The sequence below is a fragment of the Trachinotus anak genome, unplaced genomic scaffold (genome assembly GCF_046630095.1).
Source record: "Trachinotus anak isolate AG129_WGS33_773 ecotype Australia unplaced genomic scaffold, CSIRO_AGI_Tana_v1 ptg000032l, whole genome shotgun sequence".
Taxonomy (NCBI): Eukaryota; Metazoa; Chordata; class Actinopteri; order Carangiformes; family Carangidae; genus Trachinotus; species Trachinotus anak.
The window spans coordinates 8,358,610-8,376,713 of NW_027273883.1; the positions used below are offsets into that span (position 1 = coordinate 8,358,610).

The window sequence follows — 18,104 nt, forward strand, 5'->3', positions numbered from 1 at the left end:
CAACATCAGATCTGTGTGTGTGTGTGTGTGTGTGTGTTTGATTTTTTTTTATGACGCAGATTATCAGATACTTGTCAGTGCATTTGCGCATCTTATTTTCTGCTTGACTACTTTTTGTGCGGTCTAATTTATTTACAGTTTGAGAGTATTGATTCTATGCAATTGACAAGAAGAAATAACTTGGCTTTATGAGGTGGCATTTAGGGGGGAGGGGGCAGGGGGGAGGGAGCGGGCACAAACAGCAGCCACCACATCAGTGCTCCTCGGAAAACCTGAGCCGGCAGCAGAGGTCATGAGAGAGCCGGGGCTGCGTGTCAGCGGGCGGGGCGGGCGGGGCGGGGGAGGAGGGCGGGTCGAGTGGAGAGGAGTGCTGGGAATGTTAGCGCGTATGTGGTAGTGAGCGACGCACCTGGGGAGTTACACGATTTCACTGGGAGTTGACCCGACCGAGAAGACATGCGGTGAGTTTCCGCTGCGGACTAAAGCAGAAAAATGTACACTACAGAGCGCAGGCGAATGAGCCTGCACGAACTGAAGAGGAAGGATCCGGTCCGGGTGTCAGCTGGAAGTTTGTGGCAGGACTCGCTGGCGATAGAGCTGAGCGCCAGCAGCTCGGCCAAACAGATCGTTTCCCCTCGGAGCCGGACCAGGGCACTGTCCGTGGCGTATATTGTGAACGAAGACGCATCGGTGCCCCAGACTGAGGAGAACTTATCACTGAAATGTCTGAAGGAAGCCTGCGCGGATGTACATGCCGTGTTCAAAACCTTTTCGTTTGAGAGAATATCACTGGGGACCACTGACATCCTGGATCATTTCTACAATGCAGGCAAGTGCAGGCATGCTGGCTGTAGGGTGATTTGGATGGCACCACTCCGGTTACGCAAACTGACCCATTTTTCAAAATATTTACCCCACAGATGTTGCAGTGGTTGAGATGAGTGACAGTTTCTGCCAGCCTTCCCTCTTCTATCACCTTGGAGTGAGAGAAAGTTTCAGTATGACCAATAACATAATTCTGTACTGTTACAAGCAGGACAGTGATCTACAGGCTGTCAAGGTAACTTCAAAGCAACGCCTTCTTTATTATTATGGACAGTTGCAACAGTTCATGAGAAATTGGAATATTTGCACATTTGTTTCAGAATACAACTGAAATAGATAGGGCCATGCATTATTACCATGCATTATTATATAACCTGGGGGCCTCACTGGGTTGCCCATATATTTTGGCCCCTCTACAATGCATGTACTTGGGGTTGTTGTTCTGTGGGGCTCAGGCGTATTTTTGTTGTGTGCACTGTACTTAATGGGACTAGTCTGACCAATAGTAAAAAATCTACAGATATTCAATTTGCAGAAATATAAAACAGAAAAAAAACAGCAAATCTTCACAATTGGGAACCTGGAACTAGAGAATGTTTGGCGTTTTTCCTTGAAAAATTACTTAAAAGATTTATTAAAGAAACACAATTCATCTAAGGTATATATATCTATATTAGAGAGTTTTTCTGAATGAGGCATTATGTCAATGATGAGGAAAAAAATGAAATCAGGAGCAAATCAGATTCATTTGTCTGAGAATCTTAACTGAAATGACACAGAAAGTATTGAAAGCAAAGCAACTGTCAGATGCTTCGGCCCCATTGAGAGTGAATTTGTGCCTGTGTGATGCATGTGTTGTCTTCCTTCAGGAGCAGTGTGGAAGTTACACGTTCATCCCTTATATAGTGTCACCACAAGGTAAAGTGTTTGCCTGTGATGCCTCAATGATGACTGGTATCAAAGAGTTGATGCAGCCTAGTTTCCAGCTGGAGCCCCTGCTCACGCCGCTGGTAGAAAGACTGGTGCACCTGCTGAACAATGTACACATTCAGTCCAGGTAAGGCATAAACTGCAGGGCTCTGTTCACCACCGTGTGCTTTTGCCAAAAATATTATCACCTCAGATTACATGTGCATTTGCTTACACTTTAACACCCAGCCTGCGTAGTGTTTGAGTTCACTTGGCTGGTTTATTGAAGATCGCAAACATGTGGGATGTTATGATCCCTCTCTGCTCTTTATGCTGACAGCGAGTACTTCCGGGAGTCAATCAGGCACGAGATTCGTATGGCACGGGAGCGGTTCAGCGGCCAAGCCCTGAGTGAAGAGTTGCACCACATCCAGAAACGCTTGGACAGTGTGGAGCTGCTCACCCCTGATATAGTTATGAACCTGCTGTTGTCCTACAGGGACATTCAGGTGTGTATGTAGATATTTATGTGTGTGTGTGTGTGTGTGTGCATCTGTGTGTCTGAGTAAATGCAATCTGCAAGGAGTGTGCAATAATTGTGGGGCTGCAAACATTGATTCTTTCTTTACTGATGAATCTTTCCATTACTTTTTTTTTTCTTGCTCTTCATTTAAATAGACAATTTATAATGACATGACAGAAGAAAACTTGCAAAAACATTTGAGAAGCTGGAGCCTACGAATGAATTCTTACTTGATAAATTACTTATGTGAGCATTTTATTTAATATATATATATGTAATTCTACACCCTCTTTTCTCAGGACTATGATGCCATGATCAAACTGGTGGAGACTCTGAACCACCTGCCCATGTGTATGGTAGCAAGACATCAGAATATTCAGTTTCACTATATATTTGCTCTAAACAGGTACTCACATGGCTCCTATTGGATCTGCCTTTTGTTTTATAAGTAAACATAATTAAACAGATTGAAATCTCTTCTTATCCAGTTTCAGCATTGTGCTTTTGTGCTATTATCATCCTGTAGCCTTTATTCATGTCGTATACACAGACATAAAGGGGAGCTGTCAAAGCTGCAACACTGCTCATATTATCACATTTTCCCATGTCAGGAGAAATCACCCTGGAGATCGCACTAAGGCACTGGGGGCAATTTTGCCTATCGTGGAGTCGGGGGGCAAGGTGGCATCAGATGTCTACTGCCTGTGTGGACGGATCTACAAAGACATTTTCATAAGCTCTGGGTTCACTGATCAGCGCAACAGAGATCAGGCCTGTTACTGGTACGACCAGTTTGTGTGTCTGTGGGACGGGTTATGGAAACTTGTCCGCACCTTATGAGACAGGCAGCATTTGTTTGCCTTTAATGTTAGACTACAGTTTGTCACTACACACATCTCTAATAGCTGCCAACTATATGATTGGTGCTGCTTGTATATGTTTGCAGTTTTGTTGCATTACTATTCTGATGTTATTTTTTCTGTCAGTGCTGAGGTATATTCTGTCAGTGTCCTTTTTATATATTCCTCAGGTATGGAAAAGCTTTCGAGACAGAGCCAACTCTTCACTCGGGCATCAACAACGTGGTCCTCCTGATGGCAGCTGGACATGAATTTGACACTTCTATTGAGCTGCGCAAAATAGGTGCTTCATGTTTTCTGCTTTGTTTATCAGAGCGAACTGATGATAAATACATTGCTTTGGTCATCTGGAGGTCTACAGCTTTATGTCTGCAGATTCAGTGTGTCATGAAGTTTATTATTCTTAAAGGATTAAAAACAAAACAAATTTCCCACGTTTTTTGGGTGTAAATAATTGATAGGGACAAAAATCTTTGCAATTGCTACACTATTGAGCAAACATGGTATACATGGAACCACTTAACAGCTGCTGCAATGTAATCAAATGGTGCATCTCTCCACATCAAGGTCCGTCCACTAAAAGTGCTTGTTTTTGCTACTGACAGGTTCAGATTATTATTAATGTGTCTGACAAATTGTAGATAGGATTGCAATCTACAGGCAAAGGCCTTTTTAAAGAGTAACATTTTTTTATTTAACTAGAAACAGGCATTTTATCACTCTCTTCAAAGCCTCCAGACTCCATTGGCAAAAACAGTAATTTTACCTCACAGAACACAGGAGTTGTTGGTCTCCTGCTGCCTCAATCAGTTAGTTTGCGCTATTGTGTGATACTTTACTTAAGTAAAGGATCTGAACTGTTCTTTCACACAAGAGTCTATTTCCCCATATTCATTTCACAATACGCATGATATGTTCTTAAGATAGACGCAAATATGTAATAGTCTTTAGAATAGTTTTATCAGTTAGAATCAATGTACTGTTTAATGTACTGTACATTTCTAATGGCTGATAAACACAAACAGTATGTGTCTGTATCAGTACTCTCCAACTTGAATAGCTGTGCACAGGGTCATCATATGTTAATGCAGGTATTAGCCTATTCATTTGGAAATGGACATATATGGACATAAATGGACATAAATATGGATATATTTTTAAATGAATTTTGTCAATGAATTGTTTTGTGTTGTGTTAATGTGTTGTTATTTAGGTGTGACTTTAAGCACCCTGCTTGGTAGGAAGGGTAGCTTGGAGAAGATGAGGGACTACTGGGATGTCGGCTTCTACCTTGGAGCAAACATTTTGGCTAATGAACACAGGAAAGTCATCGAGGCCTCAGAGAAACTCTACAGGCTCAAGGCTCCTATATGGTGAGGCTTCACCACCAGTTCCTGATGAGTAGTAATAATAATCCAGATCAAAGTGTTTAATCATCATCAGGATGCAGTTACTAAAAAAAAAAAATCAAATCCCTGTGGATTAGTAAGCATTTAGAGGAAATCCTGCCTTATTTCCATGTTAATTTTCTGTGGATTAATGACTTCAGCATCTTTCTTTCAGGTACGTGGCTTCCATTATGGAGACTTATATCCTGTACCGTCAATTTGCCAAGCTGCCTGAGGTGGTATCTCCTGAACAGGAAACCATGCACTTATGGATGGAGCTGCTATTGCAGTACTGTAAACCCACCAACTCCACAGACCGCTGCCCAGTAAGACAACACAATTACCTCAACATCAGAAAACTTAAATCCTCTCTGAAAGATGGTATCTGTTAATTGGACCCGTTTCGATCTTAAGGTTAACACACATTACTATAATGCTGTTACACTATGGAGGAATAAGGTGAGAAATAATGGAGGAAACTAGACTAGTTTTAACCTCCCATTGGAAATAAATTAATGTCGTGTCTCTCTTATAATAAACTTAGAATTTTTCTTTTTCAGGTGCTCATTCTGGAGCCCAGTAAACTGTTTCAACCAGCTATTGTGTGTGTGAGTGAAGAGGACGAAAGTCGCACTGTCCAGTTGAAACACGTCACACCCTTAAAGGTATGTAGACCCTCTGTCCCCCAACCCCCAGAGCCACCCTCTTATCTGATGATGTTTCTGAGTACCTGCCATTCATACAGAACGCAGAATAAAGTGCAGAGTAGAATAAAGAACACATTTTTCTCAGACTGATTTATGATCCAATGTGTGTTTAGTCTAGGAAGTATGTAGGTGTGTTTGCTGTGTGTGAAGAAATTTACTCATAGCTCAGTACCGTTTACTTTCTTTCTCTTGCGTACTTGAAACCTGTTCTGTCATGTGCACCGCACTTTGTATTTACAGTCAAACTGTCTTTATCCTTTGCTTTAACGTCATCTTTGCTCCTTACAGAAAGGCTTACACCAGTGGACTTTCCCAGCCTCTGCAATTCGTGGAGTGAGGTAAAGTGAAGTACAGCATGTGCTAATATCTTTTAAATATCTTGCTGTCATTTCTGGGTGTGTCCAAGCTGCAGAGCCAGAGGACCCAAAACATACAGGGTTGTCTGGGAAACCTTGGCTGTCAGTCAGATTTTTCTTCTGTTAGTATGATTTCAGGCTGGTTGTTTGTAGGCTTTTTGTTAGTTCCACACTGCTTAGTCATCGGTGTCACTGTGTACTTTAGCCTCGTCTTGTCTGCCGATTTGCCACTTGGGTAGTTTTCAACAAACAACCAAAACAGTCTGCTGCTGGGTCATTTGAAAGAAAGCAAACAAACAACTTTATTGGATTGTCATATCATTGGGAGAAGAGAAAGACAGTGTTTTTGTTAGGACAGGGCTTTGTTCTTCAGCAGCATTTACAGAGCCATTGCTTCACTGGAGCAGAAAAGAGGTTGACAGGATAGGCTGTGTTTTTTAATCAGTTTCAGTATCAGTGTGTATTCCAAACAAATAAATTAGGGAAGATGACTGATTGAATAGTTAAAATCTTGCTTCTTTCCCTCTAAAGTGCTTCAAAGATTGATGAGCGGAGCTGCTTCCTATACGTCCACTACAACTCAGATGACTTCCAGCTCTGCTTCCCCTCTGAGCTTCACTGCAAAGGGTGAGCGGCCACAAAGAAATGCAAACATACAGCAAGGCAGAGAGTGTGTATTTGTGTGTATGTTTGTGAGGCAGTGTGAATAACTGAACAACTGAATGGATAGGTAAGAAAATAAACAGATCATTGCAGAGTGCAGGAAAATAATCAGAGGTTGGCGGAACGACAGCAAAGCTAGCTTTGCAGACTGTACAGTTGGTGCCCTGGTAAAGTGAGTGTGATGTAATTACACTGTATGAGTCATATTTCCTTTATTGCCCCTTCGAAAATCCCCTTAGGAAAGACTTTTTTTTCACTCTCACTTCAAGAGTCAGTTGACCCAATTCACAAAAAACTATACTAGTATAATATACACATACATATAATATATTATTATAATATAATATAATGTATAATAGAATAGAATAGAATAGACACAAGGTGCCTTTAGGTAAACTCTGTTGATTGTATTGACAAAGGTGAATCTTTCTTCCACACACAAAATTCAAAAGTCTACAGACACATGTCGCTGGGTGTTCCGTTAAGTCAAACTGAAATTCACTGAAACTCAATGCAACCACATGCTTCACTAACAGCGTATTTTCATATTTTACTGTTCTAGTTTCTGCGAGCTGGTGAACTCTCTGCTCCAGCAGGCTGAAGACTCTGCTCAGGGCCTGGACCATCTAACTGAGGGAATACTAGAGGTCGGTCACAGGCCTTCATTCCTCTGATGCAGAGTGTGCTTTATATTTAGATCGCACTTGCCTCAACAAGTAGAAAAAAACAGCTGCAGTTACTGGCTAAAGTCTCATTCTCAAGGACAGAACTATTTTCTTAACATAATGACAGATTTTCAGCATAATTTGGCATTGTGTGTGCTATTTGTTTGTGTAAAACCAATAAATACATCCATATGTAGTTTTATATTGATGCTCACAATATGGGACTCATATTTTTACATCTGACGTGCCTGAAGGAAACATCTGTTCTCGTTCTCCTAATATTTCTCTCTTTCGCAACTTGTGTTTGTTTTCTGAAATTCTTCACAATTCTGCAGACACTTCTCATTCTTCTTCATCTCCTTCCACAGTACATCTATGAGACCAATGAGAAGGGCGACAAGGTGGTTCTGGGTAAAGGGACGTACGGTGTGGTCTACGCTGGGCGGGACCTGAGCAACCAAGTGCGCATCGCCATCAAAGAGATCCCGGAGAAGGACAGCACGTACGAGAAAACAAACAAACGTCTTTCATTCAGACTCATCTTTTGCTTGGAGACACGAAGCTGCAGTGTTTTTCCCATGAATGTTTTCTTCCATAATGCCCTTAATGGGAAAGGATTTAGCCAACAGCACGCTCACTGGCATGCTCCGGCTCCTCAGTGCTCTTGAGGAATCTCGGGGGAGAGTGTTTAGACTTTTCATTCTATCTTTAATATTCCATAATCTGCACAAAGAGTTCAGGCCAATGCTGCAGTGTTATATGGAAATAACAGATTCAGTGGAAGGAAATGTGATATTTAAATTACTTTTATAAGCATTTGCCAAACCTCTCATGTGTCCAAAACACAGCAGCAGAGTGTTTATCATATGCCACTATTCTGATGTTTTAATCATCAGGCTGGACAGAAAATAGTGAAGATCCTGTTAACTGAAGTGAGACAGAGAAAGAGGGAAAAAAATCTTTCAGTGTGGTGCAATAGCAGTGGTCATGTGACATAATGCATATATCTTTTTTAGATTCTTAAGGGTAGGAGGGCTGAATTTATTTTTAAAAGCTCAAGTCCTCTTACTGTCAGCACATGAAACGGAATGGAAATAAAGGGTTTATTTGAATAGTCATGGTTTGACCTGCACAGTGTTACATCCTGTATCCTCTTTGTTTGTGTGTGTTAAACATGCTAAGCTTTCATATGAGATATTGTGACTTTGATGAAGTTAAGAAAACCTCAAACTTGTATTTCTTGTGTGTCTTCCAGGTACTCCCAGCCCCTTCATGAGGAGATAGCTCTGCACAAGCGGCTAAAACACAGGAATATTGTGCAGTACCTGGGCTCTGTCAGTGAGGATGGCTTTATCAAGATCTTCATGGAGGAAGTACCAGGAGGTACAGATCCCAAGATCAAAAGCTTCTAATAATTCAAGCTGCAAAGGGCAGGAGAGAATAACAGTCCACTAATGGTTCCCCTTAGCCAAATCTACATGATATAAAATACAATGTTTTGCCTCTTAAAAATATAAAAACCTAACTGCATGAATGTGTGTCTAAAGTTCGTTATTGGCTATGAGTAATAATAAGGAAGTTTGAGGAAAGAGTTTTTTCTTTCAGGTTAGTTTCATACATTCAGATCTGTCTGTGAAAATGCTGATGCTTTCTCATTTTCATTTGACACACAGACCCTGACTAATACATCACTCCATTTCCACTTAAAATATTAGATCATTAGACAAGTAATGTTGTTTGCAGTTTTCACTGGAATAAAAACAAACCAGGGCATGAGGTCATTAGAAAGAAATCACATTGCATTGCTCCTTTGGAAATTACAAAACATAAGGAAGCCCTGCCCCTGTTAACTACTACGTGGCTTTTTTTACAGGATCATGCCGGTATTAGGAGTCAAGGAAGTTTGTGCCTGTCTTATGTGTTCAGCTTTGTAAGTGCATGTGTGATTGCGTAACATCTACTGGAAGTAGAGTACAGTTTTAGGGAAGTGGGTGGTTCCAAAGACATCCTGCTCATTGGAGAAAAACGTCATGAGATACTAACATGACTGTCAGAAAAACATCGATGAGAACAAAGTCAAGTCAGTTTTATTTACATACCACCAAATCATAGTGGAAGTTATCTCAGAGCGCTTTTAATAGAGAGCAGGTGTAGACTGTACTAGACTGTCAAGACTGTTATAACATTGTTTACAGAGTCACAACATTCCCTCATGAGCAAACACTTGGAGGCAGTGGGGAGGAAAAAACTCCCTCTTCTCTGGAAGAGTCTTGTTCATTGTTCATTGGGCGGCTGTCTGCCTTGACCGCTTGGGTCGAGAGAGAGAGAGAAAGAGAGAGAGAGAGAGCGAGAGCGCAGGAGGAAAGAGAACATAGCACAATGCATGTAGTAATAATGATAACAATATATAATAATGATAATAACAAGATTAATAATAAAAATTGTAGCAGATGTTGAGAGACAGGAGCTGGCTTGCAAACACAGTACCCAACTCAATAACAGGAAGAGAGAGAAGAAACAACACAAAACTACAGGAGAGAGAAGAAGCTGAGTCAGTAACGTGTTAATGGGATATGAATGCAAATTAATGGGGAGGACGAGAGAGGAGGAGCTCGGTGCATCATGGGAAGTCAGGCAGTCAGGGCCTATAGCAGCATAATATAGGGGATAGTTGAGGCAAGCCTGAGCTTAAACGTGGAGCAGGTGCCTGCCTGCCTGCCAGACCCAAACTGGAAGAAGGCTCCACAGTACAGGAGGCTGACAGCTGAAGCCTCCGCCTCCCATTCTACTGGTGGAGACTCAAGGAACCACAATAAACCTGATTCTGGGAGCACAGTGTACAAGTGGAGTACTATGAGCTCTTTAAGATGTGATGGTGCCTGACTATTAAGGGCTTTGTAGGTGAGGAGAAGGAGTTTAAATTCTATTCTGGATTTTACATGGAGCCAGTGCAGTGAAGCTAATAGTCAATAGGTTTGTTCTATATTGCAAAGAGACTGTTGAGAAGTAAACCCCCATTTTCAACCAATGTGAAACTAAAAGTAAAACTCTTTTGTTCTCACCTCTGCCTTCATGAACATGTGAGAAAAATATTTTTAATGCAAGATTCTATTGTTTAAAATAAATCAGCTTATTACATTTTTATGTTCTTGCTCGTAGGCAGTTTGTCATCTCTCCTGCGCTCCAAATGGGGTCCCCTGAAAGACAATGAAGCCACCATCATCTTCTACACCAAACAGATCCTTGAGGGGCTCAAATACCTTCATGAAAATCAGATAGTCCACAGAGATATTAAGGTGAGCAGATCACTCTGGGACTCTGCTAACTTGGAAAATAATTAGATAGCAGTATTTGTGAAACATCTTCATGGGGGCAAATGTGTGTTACTGCAGGGTGACAATGTACTGATCAACACATACAGTGGAGTACTGAAGATCTCTGACTTTGGAACGTCCAAACGGTTAGCAGGGATCAACCCTTGCACTGAAACATTTACTGGTAAGATGCTGTGTGTGGTGTATATGAGTATATTGAGTTACCCATATGCAAACATAACTATATTATTAAGGATATGCTGTATTTTCATCTTGGAACTTATTACTAAATGCATTTTCATCACTTTTATGATGATCTTCCAACAGGAACTCTCCAGTATATGGCCCCAGAGATTATAGACCAAGGGCCTCGGGGTTATGGGAAGCCAGCTGATATCTGGTCCCTGGGGTGCACTATTATAGAAATGGCAACAGGCAAAACACCCTTCCATGAGCTGGGAAGTCCTCAGGCAGCCATGTTCAAGGTAAAGAGGAGGTTGACATTTGTGGTTTATGAGTAAAACGTCTGGACAGGTATTGGATGGATTGCCATTAGATTTGGTGCAACCATTCATTATCCCCTTAGGACGAATTGCACTGACTCTGTTCACCCCTTAAACTTTTATCTAGCGCCATCATCAGGTTAAAATTTTAATTTATTCAATACCTTTTTTGTTACCAAATACCTGCAAAACAAATGACATTCTCATCAGTTCTAGCTGTTCTTTGTGTTTAGTACTAAATTAGCAAATGTTAGCATGCTAAGATGCCAAATTAAGATGGTAAACATTGTAAATATTGCACATGATGTCTTTGTGAGCATGTTAGCATGGTGACATTAGCATTTAGCGCAAAGCACTATCATGGCTGTATTCTATTTTTAATAAATATGATCAGCTTCCACCTTTTCTTTTTGAAAATGCATTTATCTATAAATAAAGTTGTTTGAATGAACATAAACATTTTGCTTTTAATGAAAAATGCTATACTCTTGTCCAAACTCGTTCAAACAATCCTGTCAAGGTGGGCATGTTTAAGATCCACCCCAAAGTCCCGGAGTGCATGTCAGACGAGGCAAAGGGTTTCATCATGAACTGTTTCGTGCCAAACCCAGACGACAGAGCCACAGCTGCAGAGCTGCTCATGGACGCCTTCCTCAGGTTGCCCCCCAAGAAAAGGACCAAGGCTCCGCAGGAATCAGAACCTAAAGACGCCCTTTCCGGTAGTGAGGCCTAAGTGCACTTCAGATTCACATACTTAGTTTTCATCAGCCTGTTTATCTGAATTGCATTTCACTTCCATCACAAAATCCTCGTATCTTTCTCCTTTGCATTATTATCACATTTCTTTAAGTCACATTTCTGTTTCTCTTGTATCCTTTCTTCTTCTGCTGTCTTGTTCTTCTTACACACTGTTGTTACTGCACCTGTTATGACACCTGTGTGGTAAGTTGTTCTGAAACTTGGTAAATGTCAGAGATTTTAAACAGTGGCATACAGCATCTAACCACAATCTCGCTGGGTTTTGCAGCTGACTATCAACGCAGCCTGTCGGTACCCATCTCCATCCTTGTGGAGGACACTGATTCATACTCGGATTCAATTGACCTGTCATGTTCCCTGGACTTCAGGAGGACCCAGTACACCCTCAGAGCAAATGAGGTTTCAGAGAGCCCACCCAGCACGAGCAGCTTCCTGCCGTGAGTTAAATTATTGCTCAACAGAAGATAAAAACCTTATAATGTCTGTATAGGACATAGTGTTCGAGGATCTTACATCAGTGGTTAACCACAATGAGGCTGCAGTCAGATATTCTGCTAAGGCTGCACCTTTTGCAGGTATGAAAAGGGCATAATGCCACTGTGTCATGTATCATGTGTTGCTTGTGAAACTAGACGGGCACTCAGAGCGCAAATCTCTTCTAAGGTCAAACAACACACACCAGACTAAAGAGAAAAATTTCAACTTCATAGCAGATGATCAGCCCCAAAATGTAATGGGTTCCTCCCTGGCCTATGCTCCATCCCTCCACCAAGTTTGGTGCCAATTAGTTCAATACGTTGATTGTAATCCTGCAGAGAAATTAAAAGACAGATTGTGAAAACACGGTGGTAATAACCTGTGATTATTGATAACCATATCTTCATGTCTTTGTTGTGGGATTTTCATTTCAGCATGTGTACAACTTCTTTTTTTAATTTTTTTGTTTTTATCTTTATCTGTTGATGTACTGTGATTTATCTCTTTATTGCCCCCTGCTGTCCAGGATACCGGAGGACTCTCCATCAGACATGAGCAGTCCAGCCTCAACAGAGGAGAATATTGGTCTTTTTATGCTGAGAAAGGATAGTGAGAGGAGAGACACGCTGCACAGAGTGCTCACTGAGTATATCAGTCATGTCATCTTTAATATACAGGACTCTTTGCCTCAGGTGGGTGAAGAAAAGTCACAATACAGGTTGAAACATTGTGTTCAGATCTGTTAACTGTTGTGGATTCCTGCATGAGGCCTATGGCATTTTCTCTGAAATCTGAGTCAGACTCATTATTACTGGCCTGTCTTTATGTTTCACATAGGCTAATAGGCAAAGAATTAGCTCTTAATATCTGGATCTCGGCTTAGTTTGACTCAGGTTGTTCAGACAAGTTGTTGCACTGTTGATACAAAATTGGGATATTTATGTGATTCAGCAGCCACATGGCATGACTATCTGCAGCCGCCATTGAATTTTCCACTGAGTTTTGTTTTCCACTTGAAAGCTTGTTATGTCTTATGCATGGCAGCATTTATCCCCAGAACAATTGTGGTGGCTATTTGTAGTTTTGTTTTTGTTAACAGAATGAGAACAAGAGGAAAACAGTTCATAATTTTACATTCTGTTTATTTTTTTCTTCTGTGTAAAGTATGACAAAGGATCATCACTCACTGCAGAACACATCACCAACCTCATTGGTTGCCTGCGAGACAACATCCGCTCCCCGGACAGGAAGCAGCTGACCAGTGGCCTGCTGGACCTCCGAGCCTCGCTGCTTGCTGCCTCAGTACCTCTGAACAGCCTGCAGGCGGTCCTGTTCAGCTTCCAAGATGCAGTAAGTTTCCCTTTGAGTCAACTCAAGTCTGAGTCCCTGGTAGTCATACAGCTGTCAGCCTCTTCTCACAATCATGTTCAGCTAACTGCTCTGAATGTAGGTGAAGAAGGTGTTGAAGCAGCAGCAAGTGAAACCTCACTGGATGTTTGCCCTGGACAACCTGCTGAGACAGGCAGTACAGGATGCCATCACCGTGCTCCTACCGGGTAGAGCGTCATCTTTTTCTGTTTATTTGGGATACATTCGCAAAGTGTGGTTGTGGGAGTCAACCAGCTGTAGTTTATTTCTTTCTCTCCTTGTGCATCCAGTGTGTGCATTTCTTTTATTTCTTCATTTATCTATTTAGTTGATTATTTATTCCATGTCATTGTTTCTACCATTCACACCCCCACCGCCACCTCCGTCTCTGCCTCTGCCTCTCAGAGCTGAAAATCCAGCTGCAGTCCTCATTTGAGATTGAGGACAGCATTCCTGAGGACCAGTCTGCTGACCCAGACACTCCCATAGTTCCTGTGCCTGACCAGCTGGGGGCGCCAGGAGACCTGCTGCAGACTGCTCCCATAAGAGAGATCACGCCTACAGCTGACCCCCACTCTCCTACAGACCTTGTTTTCAATACCAGCTGTCCCCTCAGCGAGAGTTTGAGAGATCTACGACTAGAGACCAGAAGGTAGCCTTCAGCTCTGTTTTTTTTATCATGAGGCTTTTTGTTGTGCTACATTTATTTTGAATGGTTTAAATATGTATTGAACAAAGTGCCAATAATTATCATATAATTATTATCAACCTGTGAGGTCAAGTCATGCCTGTAAAATATTTCATTTTCAAGGCTACATAATCTGACACTTGGACTTTAAATATAACATTTATGCTGTATAAAAAAAAATGTGTGACCAAGCATGGCACTGACATCTCCATCAGGCAATGCACAGTAATTAATCCGAATGTTTAGTCACACTGCTTTCTGCTGAGTGATGATGGCTGCTTGTGTTTTCAGACTGCTGAGTCAGCTGAGTGAGAAGGAGAGAGAGTACCAGGAGCTGCTGAGGACCACCGTCCAGAGGAAACAGAAACAGATAGACGCACTGAGGAAAGCAGCCGTCACTGGAGGTCACGTTTGCTTTTTAACCACACAGTTTGTTTACAGCAGTGTAGATGGCGCTATAACTATAATGTTAATGCCAGGTGAGTTCGATAATGTTTTGAAGGTTTTTTTTGGAGCACCACTTGTGCTGATTGAAGGCGGTTCAGACGCTGCAGTTTTAGATAAACTGTTAAAGTCTATATCTGTACAATATCCATGTTCCTGTAGTTTGACATAATTTCAGTTTAGCCAAAGTTGATATGATGCGTCTGCAGTATAAGCTAGCCATATTAAGTCGGTATATTTATTCTGAAAGTCACATATAGGTTTTGTACTGAAAGTACTGTAACATACCCTCTTAATATCACATATTTTGTATTAAAATGGACTTTGGAAAATCCAAAGCCATCCTTTAAATATCTTCTCAAATAGTCTGTCTTCTAGTAGCTTTAACTTTGGTCTGTCAAAACCTACCTATCCAGTACACCGAGCAGGTTAAAACAAATATTTGGGACTATTTGCATATTTTATTTAATCTGGGTCAGGTGTCACCATCAAGCATCTGAATCCATAATAATGTTGCTATTTCATGCAAGTTGTTTGTCAGCCTAGACCTCAGCCTATAGTCCAATAATTAGCCACACAAGCTGCAGCATGACCAGCATGACATCACAGGACCAAGCCCTCTCTGGTTTATCAATACACTCAGTGATTCTCATTACTGTTTCTTAACACTTATGCCAGTCAATTCCTACCACACCTCAGCTTCAGGCTCTGGATTTCAGCCTGACTGGTTCCTGGCAGAGGCGTAGACCATCTCCAATGTGCTCAAACTTGACTCGTCACTTTGGATAATGATTATACAGTCTGCCTGCGGAAACACACTAAGTCTTTAAGTTGTGTGTAACATGAATATCATAACTTTTGTGCCTTTAATTGTGTCTGAACAGACAGCCTGAATGGTTCTAATATCTTTATATTATAGATGGTGAGTTGGCTTCACAGGAAAGCTGTAATACAGAGGTGACAGCTTTGGTGCGCTGGCTGAAGTCTATCCCTGTAGATCAAGACACCATCAATAAGGTAAACTCAGTGAAGCCCAGCCTTTTTTTTTCTTTTTTTTTAAACTCCTTGGGCTGGTTGGTAATACTCATCCACCCACTGTTAATTCACTCGTGTGTGATCCTGTTTTCCAGTTGCTCTGTCATGAGTTCACCTTGGACTGTCTCCTTCACATGGCCTCCAGGGATGATTTGATATATTGTGGAATAAGGTGAGGCTTCCTCCACACGTCACCCTCACAGGAAGTGTCCTTACAGAGATGTTGAAAGGGATGACCTCAGAGATGGTGGTAGAGAAAAAAATGCAGCCTACCTCATTCGTTTAAGTTGGTTTTTGGGATACACTGTATTTACTGTAAATCTCCTTTAATCTGTCTAATATTGTCGTTTCAGAGGCGGCATGCTGTGCCGAATCTGGGCGGCCATCACAGTTCGCAGGAAGACACAGCTCAGCACACACAATGAGGACAGCGAGGACACACTTCTTTAGTGGCTGCTGATGTTGTACATCAGAGAACAGATTTATTGACAGGCTGGTCCTGTGCTGTGTGGAGGAAGAGAGGCAGTGGCGGTGAACAGAACTGACTTGCAGAATTGATTTTGAACCTGGCTGTGCTGTGAATGTTTGTTTGTTTTTTTTTGTTTTTTTTTTGTAAAGATACTGAACAATTCCTCCAGTTTTTGTGCATTTAAGAAAGAATGCAAAAAAAGCTAAATCTTGTTAGCATTTTTCTTTTTTACATTTTCTCAGGGCTTTGGCAAGTGTGACCATAATTGTGCCTGCATGACAAGTTGCCTAGTGTAGCATTGATTTGTCTGCAAACAAAGTAGTTTAATGTTATTTTAATGATACCTTCTGATGATGCAGTTTTACAGAAAACTTAGCAGGACCTAAGTTATTAAAGATATATTGTATTTAAACTGAATATTGCTGCAGTCTTGGGAGACTGATTTGTACCAAATATCCTATTAAAACTCGAACTGAATCTCTCTGAATGTCTTGTTATCTGCATGTAACAGGGAGAGAGGGGGTTTGTGAGGTAGTGACGTAGGCTGGAAGAAGTGATGAAGTGGTGAACAGTCTTTAAATTCCACATGTGTTTCCTCATGTTGTTTTCACAGTGTTGACATCTCCTTAGAAACAGCGACACAGACTTGGTGTTTATGTAAGTATCTCTGTCTGCTGTATGTGTGTGTTTTATTGTTTAGCTGTTCTTCTGAGTAGGTCTACTGTTTTAGACCCTTCCTTATAAATCATTTTGTCTTGTCTTCACCTCTTAAAGGTAGTAAAGAAGTGTTTTTAGAAACTCGGCTTGTTTAATGTTAGGAATGGAAATAAAAGGAAGAAGGCAAAGGTTAGGATCACTGTGTTGGGGAATTAATGCTGTAGGTGAAAACTCTTCACAAGTGTAAGAAGACATTTGAGCACATATCTGATTTGTTTTTTTCCAGTGTGTCATTATTGCCTTGTGTTCTCAGCAGTCATGTGTCAGATCAGAGGATGTTCATTATTTTGATGTGCTGCACACAGACTTGTTAAATGTCACGTGCATGTCAACTCTGGTGCTCTGTCAATAGGGATATGACTTCATTGAGAGACTGGGCTTGGCTCCTAATAACTATGGCACTCACTGATATGAGTAATGCCTTATTCACTCAGTATTTGATTTTTTAACAATTGACTGCAACTGTAAGGCAATGGATGTGTTTGTATTGGTTTTACATCACCCTGTGTGACCCAGTGTACTCACTGTAGTGAAATAATGTCCTAATCAAATGAGAGAAAAGTGCTTGAATTACTGAGAAAACTTAAAAATACTCCAACATCTCTCAGCTCACACATTGTCAAACAAATAACTAACATAAGCTCCAGTGTGTCTCACCCCATATACAGCAACAGCAACCCCAACTATAATTTAAACCTAACATTTCATTTTCATATGTTCATATATTTATGACATCCATTATTTATTCAACATCATAAAGTCCCCCCCCAAAAAAACCTGCCATCCCCTTTAGCCAAAATACTGATTAGGCCTCTCACATCGAAGGTCACATTTGATATACCTCTGCAATAATCAAGAATGCTGAACAAATGAGAAGGTAGAAGGCCAATAAATCAAACTAGACATCTTCTGTCCTTGGACGTGACAGAAAGAAAATGAATCTTCAGATTTTATCAACCAAATTAAATTTGGTATCAGGTTTGTTCCTGTGTGAGATCTGTACATGCTAATGCTCATATTCATCCAGGATTTAAAGCCTTTCAGTGGTGAACTGAAGGATTTTCTTTGCAAAATACAGACAGTACAAAGCCGTTCTGTCTACCCACTGAGAGCTACATGCTTGCAGGTTTTATGTCAGCCCCACAGCAGATAATGTCATTGATTACTTCCTCTGATTAAAAATCCTAATAAATGAGATCAGCTGCAATGCTGTTCGGCAGGATGAAAACCTGCATCCATGTGGCTCTCTGTTGCACACGCTTGGAGCAAACACAGATTTCTTGAAAGTGAAAACTGACATGAAATTGCCGTTGCCATGTTTAACAAACTGATGCTAACGTGCTACTTTTACTGTGAGTTACAGCTACAACGTCGGCAGCAGCTGTCACCTCAAACTCATGTCTTATTACAGATAATTGAATGTAATGTGAGTGC

At 41.1% G+C, this 18,104-nt stretch overlaps 1 protein-coding gene across 1 annotated transcript; it reads left to right on the forward strand.

Annotated features, from left to right (window-relative positions):
* Positions 1 to 368: 368 nt before the first annotated feature.
* LOC139613354 (mitogen-activated protein kinase kinase kinase 5) lies at positions 369 to 16,436 on the forward strand. The gene is made up of 28 exons (XM_071469929.1): positions 369 to 829; positions 921 to 1,060; positions 1,695 to 1,882; positions 2,075 to 2,243; positions 2,557 to 2,663; positions 2,869 to 3,039; positions 3,288 to 3,400; positions 4,331 to 4,490; positions 4,681 to 4,831; positions 5,066 to 5,170; positions 5,501 to 5,550; positions 6,100 to 6,195; positions 6,794 to 6,878; positions 7,265 to 7,398; positions 8,152 to 8,279; positions 10,056 to 10,192; positions 10,289 to 10,394; positions 10,538 to 10,695; positions 11,234 to 11,432; positions 11,741 to 11,909; positions 12,476 to 12,641; positions 13,114 to 13,299; positions 13,400 to 13,505; positions 13,723 to 13,969; positions 14,297 to 14,409; positions 15,369 to 15,466; positions 15,580 to 15,656; positions 15,838 to 16,436. The coding sequence occupies exons 1-28, from the start codon at positions 493 to 495 to the stop codon at positions 15,932 to 15,934; spliced, it is 3,993 nt and encodes a 1,330-aa protein (XP_071326030.1). The 5' UTR covers positions 369 to 492; the 3' UTR covers positions 15,935 to 16,436.
* Positions 16,437 to 18,104: the final 1,668 nt, after the last annotated feature.

Coding starts and splice junctions, on each gene's coding strand:
- LOC139613354 (XM_071469929.1), top strand. CDS start 493: ATGTACACTACAGAGCGCAGGCGAATGAGCCTGCACGAACTGAAGAGG. Junction 7,399..8,151: donor ATCCCGGAGAAGGACAGCAC/GTACGAGAAAAC, acceptor TGTGTCTTCCAG/GTACTCCCAGCCCCTTCATG. Junction 13,300..13,399: donor TGTTCAGCTTCCAAGATGCA/GTAAGTTTCCCT, acceptor CTCTGAATGTAG/GTGAAGAAGGTGTTGAAGCA.